This window comes from Vidua chalybeata, chromosome 3, assembly GCF_026979565.1.
Source record: "Vidua chalybeata isolate OUT-0048 chromosome 3, bVidCha1 merged haplotype, whole genome shotgun sequence".
Lineage (NCBI taxonomy): Eukaryota > Metazoa > Chordata > Aves > Passeriformes > Viduidae > Vidua > Vidua chalybeata.
Genome location: NC_071532.1, coordinates 21058446 through 21078212, shown reverse-complemented (window position 1 = coordinate 21078212; position 19767 = coordinate 21058446). Strand labels below are relative to the sequence as shown.

General features: G+C 37.2%; 1 protein-coding gene across 2 annotated transcripts in view; it reads right to left on the bottom strand.

The window, feature by feature from the left end:
• Positions 1-2334: 2334 nt before the first annotated feature.
• The window catches only part of PPP1CB (protein phosphatase 1 catalytic subunit beta), a 30636-nt gene continuing 13203 nt past the window's right edge, over positions 2335-19767 (bottom strand). Inside the window, exons 1-8 of one of the 2 annotated variants that reach the window (XM_053937349.1) lie at positions 19412-19489; positions 18491-18622; positions 15029-15259; positions 14583-14687; positions 9743-9814; positions 6990-7141; positions 5326-5460; positions 2335-4683 (exon numbers count right to left, since the gene is read on the bottom strand). In XM_053937349.1, coding sequence (XP_053793324.1) covers positions 4579-4683; positions 5326-5460; positions 6990-7141; positions 9743-9814; positions 14583-14687; positions 15029-15259; positions 18491-18590 — 900 coding nt within the window. In that variant the 5' untranslated portion in view covers positions 18591-18622; positions 19412-19489 and the 3' untranslated portion in view covers positions 2335-4578. Of the gene's footprint in view, positions 4684-5325; positions 5461-6989; positions 7142-9742; positions 9815-14582; positions 14688-15028; positions 15260-18490; positions 18623-19411; positions 19490-19767 lie in introns of those variants that run through there. The other variant, XM_053937348.1, reaches the window with a different exon arrangement.

Genomic DNA, 19767 nt, shown 5'->3' with positions numbered 1-19767 from the left:
AACCTTTGGAACAAGACAAGCAAAATCCACGTATGATCCAGGTGAAAAAAAGTATACAGCTGCACTGAGAGTGAACTTGAAAGCTTCTATTGCTAATTAGCAGAAGCAAAAAAAGTGACAGCAGAACAAAAACATCTAGGGCTTTGCTTAGATGTCCCAACCTTGGTGTTGATTCATTGAGTTCCTTTTTATTGACAAGAATGGCTATATGCATGAACTTTTTTGCAAACTCTGACTTGTATCAAAAAACCCTCCCTGTCCTTTAACCCATATGGATTCAGACATTTGATTGTGCTGTTATCTTTGCCCCAGCATAAGGAGACATCCTCTCATCCTTGCTTTTTTCACAACATCATTTGAAGTCAAATATTCACATTAATCCTCATGTACATTCCAAAGCAGATGGACACCAATCATGAACCAAGCTGCAATTCGAAAGAGTTCAAAAGCAATACAACATTGACAGTACCACTGTCTCTGCTCTTTGCTAAGCTGCCATATTACCTGGCTAGTTTGTATAAGGTGTCTTCATCTCTACCCAACCTGGCAGCAAGGACAGTCCCAGAAACACCAGCATGGACACAAAAATTAATAGCCTGCCAGCAAGAAGTTCAATACCTAGTTAAAGACTAGGTTTTTACAATTGTTATGTACATAAGCCTCTACAAAGCAGAATCCCTTTTCTGTTAACCTCTGAGCTTTACATTTAAGGACAAAAAAGGAATATTTGTGTCTGTCATCTACAAATTCTGAAGATTCCAGTTATTTAGAACACTTACTCTCAGATCACCTTCAGTTCAACCATATTCAACAGCAAGTGTCTTTTATATTTCTATTACTAGAGAGGAAAAAAAAAGTATCTCCCAGCCCCAAAGTAATTGTACAGAGCTCCAGCAATTCAATCTGACAGTTTCCACTTAGACTTATGGGAAGATAAGCCACAGACAGGAACACGTCTTCATTTATAGATACCTTTCTGTTCATTGATTCAGACTTTGGCAGAAACACATCAAGGTGGATTTCTGTGACCAAACAAGTTTACAATAGGAATGTAAGGTTACTGACAATAAAAGCAACTTCCTTCTGCAGATCAGATGAATTTCCATCAGTTCCCCAGGCAAGTAAGTGCAGAGCAATGCACAGCACTGGGATGCTACAAGCTGTGTCACACCTCCCTACTGGCCTCCCTCTCAACAGAGAGTACAGCAGAGATTGTCTTCACAACAGGATCCTAAAACTTGGTGACACCTGGCAGCAGGACACTTGCAATTAATCATTCTAAACTTGGAAACAAAATGACCAACTCAGACTTCAGTGGCCACAAGTATTCCTGTGTGTCTCTACGCAGCAAACCAAATGCAATCCATTAGTTTAAAACCCTCACACCATTTTCAGTGAGTCTATTTCTACAGCAGTTTTTGGAAATACATCAGATCATTACAAACAATGTACTTAACAGAAACAGTGTTCAAGGTATTAGAGCAGCACAATCACATGAAACTTTTTTCCTCCTTTAAAGCAGTGAACAATTATCCATGCATAGAAAACACTGAGCACTATAAAGCATACAAAAAAAGTGATGCAAAACAAGAATCTTGTATCAGTCAACACAAAAGAGACCAAAGCTGCATTCCTTGCAGCATACTTTAAATTAGTATTTGGGAAATTCAAAATGCCCATCAACCAGAAAGGAACAAGACAAGAGGTTGCGTGCCATGTGTACTCTACTATAAACATGAAATGAATATTACTATCAGAAAAAGGTGGGGGGGGCTAAACATGCAAAAGCACATCTTAAATGGTGCAATGTTTTATATGCCTCTCAACAGCCCATATGAGAATGCTCCTGTTTATTCCCAGGACACTACACATGCTATTTAACAGTATTTAAGGCTTGTACAGACAAGATGTTTATGTGAAAAAAAAAAATTATTAGCCATTAGACCACTAACAATTCCCATGGAAGAAAGTTAATTTTATCTGAGTAGAATTAAACTGAGGTTATTTCTTCTACTTCTCCCAGAATGGACAATATTAAAAACAGAGATCCATACTAACTCTGTAAATGTAAGCTGAAGTGGTGAGTTCTGTTATGTATCAAACTTGCTTTTAGTATGGAATATCAGTCTCATCTGCAGGGGTAAAATTACCACATCGTGTGTTTTCTACCATATAGATGATGAGGCATGTTAGCAGACATCCCAACTCTCCAGAAATCAAAACATTCAAATAATTTCCAAATGACTGCTGCTATGTAAAAGCGCAATTCTTCATAATACCAGCACCCAATGTGACTTACTAGAGCCATTAAACAAACTAAAAATTTCCTATATCTTTAGGACACAGAAGAAGGCCCGAAGACTTTATTTTTCTTTTGACATAGCATCTGTAACACAAGCAAGCATGTTAGGTACTCACATAACATACAGCTTTACACCTGGACATTTTATGATACAGAAGACATTGTTCCAGAAACAAAAGAAAAAAATGGAAAAGGGTTAATCCAGATGTTTGGTAACACAGAGGCTGGCACTTGGTAAAACCCAGCATTTTCAAAGCTTGCAAAAATAAACCTCAAGTAAGCAGTGACTTAGAGCAGGAAGTTACCATGTCAATGCTTACAGACTAGATTTCATTAATTACCTTGTCCCAAACTGCAGTTACTCTCACACAGCTCTTATTGCTGACTTTTAAGAACAAGTGTCTTTGAACAACGTCCAAAAAATCTACTTCATTTTATTTTGAAACTGGTGTTTGTTTCAAAGTGTGGTAGAATAAACCATTGTTCAAAACCACCGACCAACCCAGTATAAATCAGTAACAGATAGATATATTGTAAGATTTCCTTTTCTTTAAAAACAACCAATTCTACATGTTTTGAGTAAGTCAGGTATGTTAAAATAACCAGTCAGACTTCATTCAAATGAATTAGACAACTTTTACTAAATGAAAAAAAACCCTACATTTAAAATATGCATTTAAACCAAAATGGAATTAGAAAAGAGACTTAAATCCATTTTAAAGAACTTGCTCACTGTGTCAGAAATCAATATATCTCTCGCATTATATAATGTGCCAGTTCATAAAACATAAGTTACTAGAATCCTCAATTTAACATTTTCAAAGACAATACTGAAGTCAAGAGTTTTACATCTACTGATGCACATTTAGAATGGTATAAATATGCAGCCTTCCCCCAAAGAATCTAACAAATTTGACAGTATTCAGTAAAAGCTTTTGTACTTGTGTCCAATAAGTATTGCATCCTAAAGCATCACAAACCTGTGCCTTTCATTTATCCTACTATATATTTTGTATCTTTTCTATATCTTGCCATTTGCCAATGTTAACTCTTTTAATAAAGGAGAGAACTGAAAAGAAATACTGCGTAACTCTTGATCACGTACAGAAATTATTGCTACTATAGTACACTACAAAGCAGAAGTCTATACAATAGTATATGAAATTTGATCATGAAAATCCAAATGATAGAATCTTTAGTGATGTAAGCCTTACTATAAAGTTGGACATTCCTGTAGCATTTTCATCTCACCACCCATCATCTAGCCTATTGTATGTTAAAGAACATCCATTTAAACACACCCTCTTCTGAAAAAGAATGTCAGCTTTCAAAGGCTTAGCAAATAAGGATCTTCATGTTCTGTAGAATTATGTAAAATGAATTTTGATGCAGGTAGGAAGTTACCTGGAAGCTAAGCATGCCAAAGGTGTTTCATGCTAATAAAACTAAAGCCAAGGTACCACTAAATCAAGTTACCAACTAATAGGCAATACCATTTTTGTCCTAAGTTAAATGAAGTGCCATCGCACAGTGTAATGTCAATAAGTTAAAATAGTGTAGTGCACAAATTCATTGTGTGGCAGTTTAAGTTAAAAGGTCAGGACAGGTTTTTCTGTCTTAATGTATGTTGGCTGCCAAGCTGTCCAGTCTGGGCATTTGGGACTCAGTTTGCCTTTTAATCACTACTGTACTATAAACAGTACTGTACTATAAACATTATAATGGGGCACACGGCATTATGATGAAAAAACAGGGGATTACAGGGAGGATAAAAGATCTGTCTGTTCCAGAAAGCCCCTTCCTCATATCAATTTCAAAGAGCCAGGAAATAAGACTAGATACCATATTCGCATCATTCTAGCTACAAAATAACCAAAGTAAAAGCAATTAAGCAACAATAAGACCACATTACACAAATGGAACATCATGCTCTCATCTGGTTTAACTATTACACCAAGTTTTAACTGGGATGTTGGTCAACTTTAAAAACCGTGGTAAATATGAATATGTAGTTGAAATAGTTTTTTCTAATTTTTTTCCCTCTCTATGCTGGATATTAGAACTTGGAGCTATACTTGTTACAATACAGTGTCGCACATCTTTCTACTAGAAAAAAATTAATAAAGATCCTTTACCCGTCTCTTTAAGTTAAACGTGTGACATCATAAAGGGTGTCAAATGGCTGGATGGTTTTACAGTGCACACTTATTATATACTGTAATATGGAGTTTTGTCCTTGACAGATCTGATGGTGTTTTCTACGTTATTTCCTTTCTTCACCTCTTCTTCGGTGGATTAGCTGTGCGAGGTGGAGTGACTGGACGCCCAGAATTCAGTCCACCATACTGGTACTTGGCTTTCTTTTCAGATGGTTTCAATATCTTTGAGAAAATAAAGAAGTTCCTTTGAGTCAGCAACAACTAAGAACATTTCAAATACTGTTAAGCCCACATGAAACCTTGTTCATCAGGAACAACAGGGATGAGGATGGGGGGGGTGGAAATCACATCACAACTCTACAAATTTCTTAGTTCTACATGCAACAATAGCAGCAACTCTAAATCCTTCTAGTTCTACCACTATGTTGAGGTGGAAAGGGGAAAGAAAAAGGACTGAAATCACACCCGGGAAGGAATAGGGACTAAAATCTGATCAAAGCAGGCATATTAAAAGGGTCCGTTTAACCATTAGTTTGCATAATTGTGTACTCCAATCACTAGTATGACTAGGTATGACCAGGAAAAAAAAAAAAAAATCCCCCAATTAAACTTTAAATTTTGAAATGCGCATTTGAATAGAATGAACAACTTAATATGCAATAGTTTGGAAAACATAAAATCCCAGTTTTCTAGAGAACAGCTGGTTTGCAGTTCTAGTTGTTCACAAATGCCAGCCTCCTGTGCAGCCCTCTCTGTAGCCCAAGAATATTGCTTTACACTAACCATCAGCACAACAATGAGCACACTAACATGGTCGACACAGACCAACACATACAGTCATCTTGATGCACAAATATACCATACCTGGAAGGAACACATCAGAGTTTCATCCACACTCATCATGCCCCCTGCATTGTCAAACTCTCCACAATAATTTGGAGCTGAGAATAGGGTGACCAACTGCCGTTTAGCAAAGAACTCGTATCCATCTTCAACCACCTGTCAACACCAGAGAAATCAATATGGCTTACAGAAGAAATTTTGAAGAAAGAAAAGAATCTTGAGGCAAACTGGACTTTATATTAGAAAGATAAAGGAACTCATCAAAAAGCTATTTTGTGTCTTGACTTTCAGACAGGACAAGTTCACTCATTTTATCTTACCTGACACTGAATGCCAGGCAAGATAGCATACCCCACATCTGACACTTCAAATATTAAACACACAAGCTTGACTGTTTAATATTTTCATAGTTGAAGTCCAATTATACACTGCCGCATGAGGATTCCAAGCATTTAATCCTTTATACACAGAATGTGGTTGTTTGACCTAATTAGTTCGGAACACACAAGGTCTGGATACCACCTTCACTGCAAATTGAAACAATTAAGTTTTGCTTAAATTGGTGTTGATTGCACACACCTCAAGTGTAGGTGATTTTAGAGCAACAAAATCATAAAAAAAGAGCGATTCTGCCAGATCTTGCCTAAGAGCATAATACACCTTTACAATCGTGCAAGTAGTATGATGCATCAGCTAAGAATGTTTCCTCTTTTCCAAAATAAAAGCTTCATGTTACAGTGTAGTACAAGTACACCCAACTGCTTACTTTGGTGCAATCATCATGATCTAAGATATCATCCTTCTTTTATGAAGAACTGAATCGACTATATGAATAGAGGAAGTTGGTAGTAATCTTGATCACCTTGATCAGCACTTAAGAAATCTAGTCAGCATGTGGAATCAATACTAAATCTTCTCTAATGTTTTAGCAGTAAAATTACAAAGAAAAAAATTTAAGTGTTCTAATAGTGTAACCAAGCCTAACAGTGACACAGAATAAAGAGCCTATTTTTGTTTCACAGCAGGAGGGAGCTTCTAAAATAGACTAAATAATGAAACTGAAATGTTATACAGGAAACTGAAACCTGATGTCCACCTAACTAGCATTCTTGCTTGAAGTAACCTAATAAAAAAGTGTGCTATGGATTGACAATGCAAAAACAGCCTGACTGAAATGTGAGGAAATAAAAACAATCTATGCCTAAGTACTCTGGATAACTGAACCAAAATACTGGCAACAGTGAAAGTTTTTATGCACAGACTTGTTTGTAGAGATAGTCAAAATGCATTTAATATTTCCATGAAGCAAAGCAGAGGTAGTTTAAGCCAGAACTACCAGGGAATTGTCTACTGCTGAAAGTGAAGAACTCAAACTTCAGTGTAAATCTCACTCTGCCCCTTTAAATCTGGAGACTTTACCTGTGATGTTCACGTACATCACTCTAACATTTAACAGACAGTACAAAAGGAAGACATCAATGGAGAAATCCAGTGTTAGTATTCTATTCCACTGACATTAGACACTTATGTGTCAACATGAACCAACTGAAGGACACAGACTTTATAGGCCCTTTATTAGAAAGATTTTTTTTTCTCTAGAAATAACAGTGTAAATGAAGTTCCAAATATACACTACTGATAAGGAGCAGGAGAGGTTTTAAGAACAACAGCAGCAAAATTCATACCTGATGAGCTCGACAGATCAAATCTAGATCATGACGATTCAGAAATTTACTGACCACATCAGCACCAAAAGTGAAAGAGACTCCACGATCATTTTCACCCCAACCTTGCACATCTTTGTCTGGGTCAGACCACAGCAGGTCACAGAGCAAACCTTCAAAAGATAATAAAAGTGAAAATGCCAGTCTTAGGAGGTATTTTATAATGCAAAACAGGTCTATTGTAATTACCAGAGCAACTCTCCTAAAGAAAATAAGCCTTAACAACAAACGCAACAATACTTAAACAGAAACTCAGACAAAGAGTACAGTCTGTAAATCTGGAGATTGTTCCCCCCACCATCACTGAAAATGCCTTGAGATTAAACAAGTCAGAGCCAAATAGTTCTCTGAAATAATCTTTTATTGCAATATTCAGTGTGTTTACAGTGAGCATTTAAGGAGTTTAAAAATATTAAAGTGCATGTGCATTAAAAGGCAACCATCAATTTCACAGCTCACCAAGAAAGCTTAGTTTGAAAGCTGCAGTAAATATAAAAGTCCTATGGAAGGCCAGTCATAAAGGCAGCAAATAATTTTGTACCGTAAGTTTCTGAACAGGAACACCTTTGATTCTTACCCTTCCTACCATTCATGAGGAACCTTAGATGACTAAATCAAAATGTAACAAAGCAAAACACTGATACATCGTTTCACACAGCACTGTCAATTTGCTTGGACCCCCGTTGACTGTTTCAAAAAACCCCGTGACAGCCAGTCTGGAAGCTAAGCTAGAACAATAAGCCTCTCTGGCATTTTAGCACTGGTCAAGATTTTTTTTTTTGCTGCCAACAAAAGATCAGCCAACTCTGGAGCTATCACCAGGTATCAAAAAAGATTTCTCTAGATCAACTGCAATGCCTTTACACATATAGAACTTTCCATAAATATTAGCATGAGAACAAACTAGGCCAATCCAACTGCAACACAAACCCCCAAATGTTTGAAAGGTATCCCTTCTTACCATGAATTTCCAGCAAGTGACACAAGCTGCTTGTCTCAGCTATTCAGAAAGTGCTTCGTCTTCTATTCTTTCCCCAAAATCAAATAATCTTTAGGGTCATACAGAACAATAGGCAAATCTGTCCTAAGAGGTCTTTAAATTGCAGTCAAAGTTGCAAAGCCTTTTTTCATCAGGCTAGAAGAAGTCATCATAATGATCTAATCCTAGCACAGCCACATGACCATCTACCAAAACTTCTGTATCAACACAAACATTCCCTGAGTGACACCCCTCCACAAGGGGTAGCTTTGAAGGGCTTGAAACTTTCATGGAAGTGAGACTACTTCAGTTTATTTTTAATTTTCCACAAGATTTACGTCCATTATGTAAAACTGGTTTCCTTAAATAGGCCCAAAAGATGAAGACCTTTGTCACTGTACCACAGCACACATGCCACTGATGGGACATTTCATTTTAGCTCTGACCATATACACACAGCTATTGCTTCTGAAAGCAAAATTAACACTACACAAAACAGAAGCCTTTTACAAAAAAATCTCCATACTTATTTTTAGGAGGTACTAAGAAGAGAGATTATTTCAGTGGAGTGTCCATGGAAACAAGAACTACGTTCTGTAAGGGCATTCCTGAAGTGGGGGTGGCTCAAGCAGTATTATTCCCCTGCTGAATAAAACCATCTTTTCTGGGAATGCTGATATATGCAAAGATTGTCTCGTTTGTGCTGACATTTATTTGGTTATGCACTGAATGAATAAGTAGCATAAAAGGACAAACAGTGTAATAATATATACTACAGAAACAATCACTCACCAGTCTATAATGCATCTTAGTGTCAGGAGTGTATATACTGACTTGCACAGCAGTGGTGTTGTTTAAGGGACAGTAGATATATTAACATTAGTCCCTGAATTACTCCATGCCGAAGAACATTACAGGAAACAGAATTCTTCTACTTCAAAGTTTAATTGTGACTTATGTTCAAAAAAAGGTTCAGATCTTATATCTCCTCTGAAAGTTAATTTCAGACTACTGTTGAAATCAACACTTTAAAAACTATCCCATTGTACTGCTCAACAGTCTTTTCAATCCACTAATAAAAAAGTGTGCAATAATTGAGACGCTGAGCAAGACTGATTAAACCATTCAAAAGAACATTTTACAGAAAGCACTAGCAATTTGCGTCCAACATTTATAAACAGAATAATAACCTATTAGAAGAAAATTTCACAACTAGTACATTGATAGATGCAATTGAAATCCCAAATGCAGAGAAGTAAGAGCTCTATTTTTCAAATTTAATGAGGAAGGAGACAAATACAGCAAAGCTCAAATACTTAAACACCCAAGAAATTTAACTTCGTTGTACTGTTTAACTTTGAACAATTATGTTCTTTGATAGACTAAAAGGTTTGTGTGTGCCTAATCAAGGCAAGGGGAACTAGCTCTTCAGTTTCCTTTGTCTTTCATTAGATTTCTAAGATGTTTTAAGGGAAACTTGTGAATAATGTATCCAAAACCATACCCTACTCTGCTATGACAAACAACAGCAACACATACAACAACCTTTAACATATATAGCCTTTAACAGATAACATAGCCATCGTGAGGAACAAGGCTCACATCCTTATGCAGGCACCAAGGAATATTGTACTGTGAACAGAGGTTACGTTAACTCAATACACTGCTTGCACAGAAATTGATTAAACCTGTTTCATCATTAAGACTTATTTACAGTAAATTCCATGTCACTCACCCGTGTCAGGAACATCTGTAGGTCTCATAATTCTCCGGATCTGCTCCATTGACTGGAGATCTGGAGACAGTCCTGTAAAAGTACAAGAAAACAAGTGACTCATATATGCATTTTACCTGCGGAAAGGGTTCCAGAGAACACAAGATTTGAAGTTCAAAGGCACACAGCATCCACTGTTTCCACTGCAACATAAACAAAGGCAGTTTGCTATAAGACAATTAAGTCGCTGAATAGAGGACAGAGAATAATGCGAGTGAAATTACCAAGGGGTTCTCATCACCATCCTTTTAGCCATGGAGATTGTCATCTACTGTAGCTTGGCTGCTTAAGTCAATTATAAAAACCACAGTACTTTGATTACTCAAAAAAAAAAAAAAACCTCCAAAACACTTAGTACAGACACAGTTATCTTTCAATAGTTTAGCTATTAACATGCAGCTACAATTAAAGCATGGAATTCCAAAGCCACCCTTTGAGGAGTTTACACACCTTAAAGCTCCTCTTCTTGGGGTGTACAGGCATGAAAGAGAGCCTGCTAGATCCTATAGCATCTTAACGTGTCCTTAAATCAGGGTCCTAAGTGTTTTAAATTACTTAGGCCAAGGTATCTAATTAAGAAAGCTGCAAATTTGAAAATAGAACATGAAGACCCAAGTTGTGATGAAACACATTTCATGTTAACAACCCATATCAATTTGACTCAGTCCAGAACTCTGAACAGGACAGAAGAAAGCTGTCATTGGAAAGGTCATTTTATGTATCATTTCACCATGTAAAATAATTTCAGCTAACATCAGAGTTATGCACAGTGGCAATGTATATGTTATAAGAACAATGATATTTGACAGGAACCAAAGCATTTGATACAGACTTGAGGAACTCATATGAATATTTTAGATTATTTTTCTTGAAGCAGTCTTATGGTAAAATCCTTCTGTCATCATCAGCCTGCTAAAACTGTTTTTATGCTCTTGCTTTGAGGTTGTAAAGGATGGCAGAAATCTAACAGTAAACTACTTAAAGGGGGTATTAATCAAGTCTATAAACATAACAACACAGGAATAATAATATAAATTCCAGTAGACAATCACCTTTTAAACTTTGACAGATTTACCACTTCCCCTTTGCCAGATCTGATCTATTTACACACATATTACATTAGCACATGGCACCACACCCAGAGAGTGCAATGGGCAGTCTCAGTGAAATCAAACATGACTAGTTAGTGACTTTCTATGAAGCTACAGCTTTCAGCATTTCAGGTTGCACCCAAAATAAATCTTTAATCCCTGGAAGTGTTCAAGGCTAGGCTGGATGGGACTGAGCATCCTGGTCTTGTGGAAGGTTCCTTGCCCACAGCAGGGTCACTGGAACTAGGTGATTTTTAAGGTTCCTTCCAACTCAAAGTACTCTATGATTCTTTAAAAGGAAATGTTACTACAAATCATGCCTCAACCCTGTGGCTGTCCATTTTTTGTGCTATTTTGCATTATTGGAAAATAGCAAAACCCTACAGAATTGCCTGCAGGCTTGCAAGCTTTGTAACCATTTCTTTGCCCAAGTATTTTCCTAACTTCCATTGCACAAAGAAATGGCTAATGTCTCAAATTCATACCAACAGAAAAAAGTCCTACATGATCAGTGTAAAATGGAGGATATAAGAATGCTAAAGCTCACTGTAAAACTGCTGACAGTAAAGTGACTGCTGAAACCTACAGCACACTAAAAGTACACAATTAAGCTGTCTTGTCATAACAGCTAAGCAGAGAAAATATACCTTTCAGTATACTATTTTTGAAGCATAAGACCACCTCTCCCCTAAGGGAAAACCAAGAATTGTCATTACTCCTGGCAGACTCATCAAATTTGATTTGAACCACTCTCTGACTGGGTGGAATTGGTAAAGTAAGTGTGATAGGTACTAATTTTTATAGTGTAATCTTCGAATACTATGTAGATCATGTAGAATTAAACATCAACATCCAGTTAGCTGTCATTGATGTCACAAGAAAAACAAAATTCCAGAGCCTAAAAATACACAAATGCAGTTTTTTACTGTACAAACACAACTTCCATCTCAGAGCTTAAATCCAGTGTGGTAAGACCAATGTATTCCATCAATATGTCACTACAATATGGACTTCATTTATAGAAACTTGAAACTAATCATCTAAATTCTCTAAAGATTAGAGCTAGAGAGTGGTGTCATAGATAAGAGGACCAATGCTGTACAGAATACAATGCAGAGAGAAAGGGAGAAGTCAGGGATGGTTATGGAATAAGCTTTAATAAAGTGAGATAAAGAGCAAAGTCAGAAGTTAATTGAAAGGACAGCCTTAAAAAAGGACAAATTCTGACACATATGAAGAATGTGGGAAGAGAAGGAGGTGATGGTAAAGATACAATGAAAGATCCTCTCACTAGCATGAACATTTAGAGACAGGTGTAGCAAGAGAGGTTTGAGTTATATTGCAAGATGGATAACTCAAAACAGATGTCCAGAAAAGTTTAGGTAAAAGAGATGACTCAATATATTAAGCTATTGTAGATGGCCTGCTGGGGTTGAAGTTAGGTGCCTTTTGTTTTACTATGTTATGCGGTTTTGCAAAGTTTTATTATATCCCAGAGGACAATATTTTTAAAATAAACTATGCAAAAATGCGCAATATAGTAAAAAAGGCACCTACCTTATATCTATATGCTAGCTTCAACCTCCAGCAGAGTTGAACAGTTTGTGTTGCTGCCTCAGTGTCTATTAGAGTAGTAACATCATGAAAAGGCGTTGACAGTCCATTACTTCATTGGATCTGGAATGCAGTTTGGATAGGACTGGAGAAAAGTGGAAAAAGGGCAAAACTTATTTCTGTGCTGAACGTCCGCTTCCATTTATAAGGAGCACACAGCACATTAGTAATCTTTTCACTTTGTTTCACAGCTGCAGATCAGTTCAGAGTGGCAATAATTTCAATTACAGACTAAGCCTATACAATTTAAGGGGCAATTAACAATGAATAACAAAGTAAATACTGCTCTTCATAAGAAGATCCTTAAAGTATACTATGCGCAAAATAACCTCTTGTTTAGTCAAATAGGAAAATTTTTAATTTACACATGCCCCCCGCCCCATTTACAATGAAACTTTTAATATTTTTTCTTGAAATACAGCTCTTGAGGCTTCTTTCTCGTAGTTCAGGTCTCAAATGCATACACACAAAGCTACCGGTTTTGTCATAATGTTCTGCTCTGCTAAGCTGCTTTACCTTCCACCTAAACTTAATTGTTTTCCTGAAACATTCCAGTATTTTGTTACTATTCATTCTCTGTTTTCAAAAAAAAAAACCAAAATTCTAAAACATATGTTGATAGTAAAACAGTAATTCTTTCATAAGCTGTTTTGGAGACAAATTTATTACATGGGTTTTTAGCCACTGATGTTTGGCTACCTAGGTGCAGAAGTAACTCTATCTCACATTCTTAAAACAATGAGATCTAGTCTGTAAGATAGATACCAGTACTTAAAAAGAAGAAAACACCACCACATGGCTTGAGAATAAGATTAAAAGATAAGCTGTAAGCAAACAGGCATTTTGACACGTCAGTGATACCCAGAAACTGGCAGACCCAAGTGTATTACTGCATTAACTATGTTTTTACAGGGACTTAACAGTATCTCAGAGCATGTTATGTGTAAGACCCTGTTAGCATATTCTAGCAGGCACTGAGGGCAGAAGCTTTCAATACAAGACACAAGAATACTCTAGACCATTTTTAAAGCACATTCCATACAGGCATAGCTCTTGAATTTATACCTGTAATTGATAAAGGCAGGATGGCAGCCATCAATAGAACCTCATGAAATCTGGAAGAGTCTTCTCAGGAACTCTGGGCTACACACTGTTTCTAATTCCAGACAGAGGTGTTCAAACTAGATGTTTCTGCATTGCTTTCATTTCCACTAATTTCCATCTCACTAGCAACACAGGTGTGACATCTACCAAACCATTTCTAGATCACTCAGAGAAAGGCATTAAGTTGCTTCTTAATGAAGGTGGTTGCAAACACAGCTGCAAAAGGCAGGATGGCTCTTTCTACATGTAATTGAAAATCCTGTCAACTGTTTGACACTGCAAGCTTCTGAAAACCTGTTAAACATCATTCATTGCCTGTAAAATCATGGCAAGGCCTGTTCTACAAAGAGAGCCCAAGTAAGTTCCAATATTCAGACAAGTCACAGCCCTTGGTCAGATCAACACCAAACATTTTTTTCAATACCCTAACAGGGCAGCACAGGACCAGGTACCCACAGAATGTAGACTGTCTAGCAGCAAAGGCTTTATGGAGTCCATGCAAGCCATGCCAAATCTGTTCCAGTGTTAACAAATGTCTCACTTCAAACTGCAGGCTTGACTGTGTGACCTCAGAAGTTCCGCCCACCAAAGTGTTGTGAAACAGTTAAAGAAGCTGAGAGTACAGAGCCAAGGTTACTAGTGAAAGCCATTCTTCACTGCTAGGGATGCCACCATTAGCGAAGGCTACACTGATATATAGTAACAGCAACAAATAATGTGGCAAAGTAAGCAATAATTCTAGCAATAAGTAACCTTCAGAGAGGGATAGACTGATGGGAATACTTAAAGATGCACTTCCCCCTCAGGCACAAGAGGGCTATGTGTATCAGGTACTCTGCACTGACAAGTGCAGAGAAAAGCATGACCTTTATAGACAACACAATGTTAAATATCTCCAGCTAAATATCAGGTACACACAGCCGCACTATTTGGTATAGCATTAACCTGAAATCAAGTTTAGATACAGCCTTTAAAAGCAGCCATCAGCTTACCTCCATGACAACAGAAGATCTTCTCATCCACAATGGCTGCAATAGGCAGGCAGTTAAAACAGTCTGTGAAGGTCTTCCACAGCTTAATGTTAAATCTCCGCTTGCCTACAAAAACAGTGTGTGACATTAGGAAGAGGAAGCTGGTTTTTAAAGACAACCTGTAATACAGATCAGAGCCTAAGCAAAAATGTTAGCAAACTGTCTTCATAGGACTGTATGTCTGCTAGCACACTTACGTCTCAATCGCTTACAAGAGCATTTCAAGGACAGCAGAAGAAAAAATAGTAATGCTCCAGAGTGACTTTAACTTTGGCTTGGAACTTAGAAAGTTTCAAAGCTGGTTCAGATTATTGAAACCCTTACATTACAAGAGTCACTACTACAAGTGTTTCCAAAACAAAGTATTAGTCTGTTGTAGTCTTCCAAAAGTTATAGATTTTGCTTACATTCATCATAAAATCCATAGATTCGATTGATGCTAGCGCACTCATGATTTCCTCTTAGGAGAAAGAAGTTTTCCGGGTACTTGATTTTATATGCCAGTAATAGGCAAATTGTTTCCAGAGACTGTTTGCCTCTGTCTACATAATCTCCAAGGAAAAGATAATTAGCTTCTGGTGGGAATCCTCCATATTCAAATAATCGAAGCAAGTCTGTATACTGACCATGGATATCACCTGAAAAAAAAAGAGTTTACCAAGGATTAGTGCAACAACATAAAGACTTATATAAGTCAAGAACTTAAGCCAGCTAATTAGTTTTTATTCAGTGATATTAAAAAAAGGCATTAATATTACATTTAAAAACTGTGTAATACAATATGCATTACAAAGGTAAGAACCAGGCTCATATTAAAGCTGAACTACTCACAGGATATAAATAACTCACCATATCTGCACAACTGCTATGTCAGGTATGAAGCCAATCTGAAACCCAAAAGCTACAAAAAATCTTCACAATAAAGCATAAGCTTTCTAACCAAGCTTTAATTCACTTAAATTAAAACAAGTCAGAAAAAAACTCCTCTAATTGAACAGGTATATGATCAGGAAGCAAATGTACCTCAAAAAAGTCACATTATTTACTGCAAAAACAGATCAGTGAAGAATTCAAACAGACTGGAGAGGAACTGAACACTGTGCTGGCAAAGTACACTTACTTCAAAGGTCAATTTCCATAATGTCGCTGTGCTAAGAATCACATCCCCCAGCATTTAGACTAACTCCTCCTTTGATGCGTGTAACAAGCAAGACAGAGACTCAAAGACTCCATCCCTTACAAGATACTTAACCCTGCAGCTTGTTGTTAGGAAAAATATCTGTCATGTTACTCTTCACACTGCCAGCTTTAAAACTAGGCTTTCCATGGAACAGCTCTGTGTAGCATTTACACCACCACAGCGCATCACATCCGAGCAGCCAAAGCTAAACTATCTCTGAACTGTCCACATGGGTCAAGATGCCAAAGCTGCTCTACAGTAACTTCCAGCACACATGTAATTTATTCCAGCTGACTGGAAAACTTACTACCAGAGTGACTGGATGCAAAACAGATATGCCAAAAGCCTTCAGTACAAGCTGTATGCTACTTAGATTCAGTACCTCCTGGTCCTCTACACTAAGCACCACATAAATGTATTTTCTCCACTGCTGCTTGTTCAGTGACAAAATCCTGACTTTGCGCAGCAGAGTTATTCTCCAGTAGAGCACGATCTACTACAGCCTCAAAAGAGAAAAAAGAACAACTCATATAACTTTTTTCAACTTAAAAAAGAAAAACGGTTCCCAAACCTGTATACTCTGGTTCAACTCAAAGCATACAGTGGTAAGAAGAGTACATGCTATATTATATTCCTTTAAACTTTCCATGAAAAATGCAATACTTCCTCCTTTAGGCAATATTCTCCCATAACTATTTCTCACTCAGGGAGAAGAATCACTTCTCCAATTTTCTTCTAATAGAGGTGATCAGTATCTACTACCCAATTTCAGTCACAATCTGAAGCTCCACTGGCTAAAATCTCTTTAACACATTGCAACAAGAATGACTTGTATTCTCATTGATATTTAGAAGTCTCCAGGTCACAACCTGAAGAAGCAGAGGACTGCTCAAATTGTTTCTATGCTGAGTCTAGTACTCCAGAACCATGTTATCAAATCCCCAGACTTCAGCACTAACAGAATTAACTACCAAGTAAACACTACAGAAAATATTATTATTATGTTGTCTATAACTACTTTCAGTTACACACGTGCACTGAGGGACAAATGCACTTAAGGGGTAAAAACATTTTACAGAAACAATTTTACAAAGGTACCAAGGCATTTACCATTCCATTCAGGGCACTTAGCATCTTAAAATACAGCTTCATGTGAGCACAAGTTGAAGTCTACCATATATAAGACTTACATTAAAAACTACATCTATTTTAAAATGGACATTTACATAAGAGCATCTTTCATCTTACATTAAAACACAGCCATTTGAGATGTAGAGCTTATTTTGAACTGACTTGATTGTAAGACAAGACAATCCTATTATGGTTCCTCAGGCATTGCCTGAACACACAAAAGTAATAGTTCAAAGCAGTACCAGCTGCATATTTTGCTTTTGATGAAAGCAATCATCTTTCTTTCAGTTTTATCTAAATGCAGCTTTGACAATTGTTCCAATATTAAATTTAGATGTACCTGACACTTCCTGGTACTTTCACTGTGTTTGGAATCTGATTTAAGATAACAAATACCTCATTTAGCTGTGCATTAGCTACACCTATTATTGCACACCTAACAGTCCATTCAACTGTCTCAATCTAAACAGATGAGGAGGACCTTACTTTGAAGTAGGCCAATTATTCTTTGCAGACTTTGACTTATGTACAAGCTACCTGAGTTTGTATGTTTTCTTCATCTAGGAATACAATAATACTACACTACAGTGAAAAGTCTAAAGAAACTGCAATGTGATAAAGTTGCATTTTACCTTCAACTTTATGTAATTAGGCAAGCTGGGTTGGTTTTAGCTCCCCACCCTACCAAGCAATTAGTCATTTAAAAATTACTTTACCATTAGCGGTTGGTTTGTGGGTTTGGCTGTTTTATTTTGGCGTTTCGGTTTTTTTAAATTGGTAATATCCTCTCAATGCAAGAAACATTGCAGACATTGCATCTGCCAAGAAGAAGCTAATCTATGTTAGAGGATGTAAGTAGTAATGAATACAAAGATTGTTTCCCCTTTAATATTATGACACTTCAATTAATCTAATTCAAGGAATTTTATGCTTTCCAAGGCATTGTCTATTGTTAATAAGCAAGTTGAAGGATGATTACAATCCAGCACTTACAAAACCTTTAAAACATTTTTTTACAAGCTTGTAGTTACAGTGTACTTTGGAAGAAGTGTAACATCTTATAAATGCTTAGTGCAGTAAAAACAGACATGTTTTATTTGTGTTTCAAAGTAATACTGATTTTAAAACATGCTGTAAAACTCAAGGAATTTGTTACATGGTAACTAAGCCTAACTTAAGTCTGCATTCAGTTTTACTTTCTCAATTGAAAGACTAACAATGCCTTCAATTTTTCAAGTGTTTCATTTCACGAGGTCTTTGTTTTGTTTATGCTTTGAAGCGAGCAACTGCAACATGTGGGTCTTTTAAAAGCAACTGCTTTCTGAAATAGTGATCAGAAGAGCACCAGCTCTATGCAGGCAAGGAACAGGTTGCAAAGTGCTAGCTGCTTTTTCTTCACTTAATCCAATCAAAGCTGAAAACTACATTCAGGATTTTGAAGACCTCCCTCTAATCCAAACTCAACCCCATTTGCCTGACTCAGTATTCTTCCAATCTCCCTAGCACAGAACAAGATTAAAACACCTTCATAAAACACGTATATATCAAGCTCACATACCACAAATTTTCAGAGGTGCCTCTAGTTCCAGAAGAATAGGCTGGCTAAGAAATATTTCCCGTGATTTTATGCACAAGCCCCGAACTTCTGCTTCAGTCATCTGAACAATCTTCCCAGGACGACATCCTCGTACTGAAATGAGATATTTAACAGTTGAAGGTAACTACCACACAGATATACAGCAATAGCTAAATGCAGATGATCTGTATTTATAACATATATTTGACAAAAGCCAGCATCACATTCTACATATGTACCAAATACCTTGGAATTATGCTGTCCAATGAATTGTAAAATTAATCTCTGATACTGTGGTAATCTGTGCTTCAAGATCTGTATGCATTCCTGTTTAATAAGATCTCAGAAGATAACACTTTAAGCTGTGCTTTTGTCCATATCTGAATAAATAGCAATTTTAAGAAGTGTTTAATTTAACAATTCCTTTATGCTAAAGTATTCATAAAAGACAAGAAACAACTTAGAACAGAGAACCTGAAAACACTTCCACATTAGCATATGGTAAACTTCTTTAGGACTGTTAAGTTCAATAGCACTAGTTAAATACAAAGAAAAAAATCAAAGACATTGCCATCAAAAAACTGCCATTGTTGGGGAAGATGAAACAAGAAGGCCTTATAGGTACAACTGCCTAGCAGGGGATTGGGAAAGTGCAGAGAATGTGAGCCAGATTGAGATGAAAATGAGCTTTGACATGACAGACCTTGGTTGCTAAGTAGCTGGTGGGCAGTGGTGTAGCTGGTGGAAGATAACTCCCTTTTTTGACCCACAGATAAAGCAAAGGGTCAGATAGTGTTTTGTCTCATTCCTCAAAAATGTAGAGTTTATCTCGCACTTGTAACCCTCCCCTGAAGTATGATGTATCTGTAATCCCATTGGTCCAAAGTCCTTTTCCACACCCACCTTCAAGCCCCCGTGATAAGGTGTACCCGAGAAGCCGGGGCCATCTCCATCTTCTTCTTTCTCTTTTGCCTCCCACTCTGCTCTCTTGGACCCTTCTCTTAGAACTCTCTCGCTACCTCGCCCTGTCCCCACTCCTTGAGGCCTGCTTCGGGCTGTGCCTGGCAGCTCCAAGCAGGGTCCCCACAATAAACCATACATCCTAAAACCGGGCTCTAGAGATCTCTCGTCTCAGTCTGTCCTGACCGTCCCGGATCAGCGCTCGCCACAGACTGGCGCCCAAGCGTGGACATGCCACACCCCTTCAGCTTTTCCACCTGTGTGAGACTTCTCCATGGACGGTAACTAAATAACCAGTT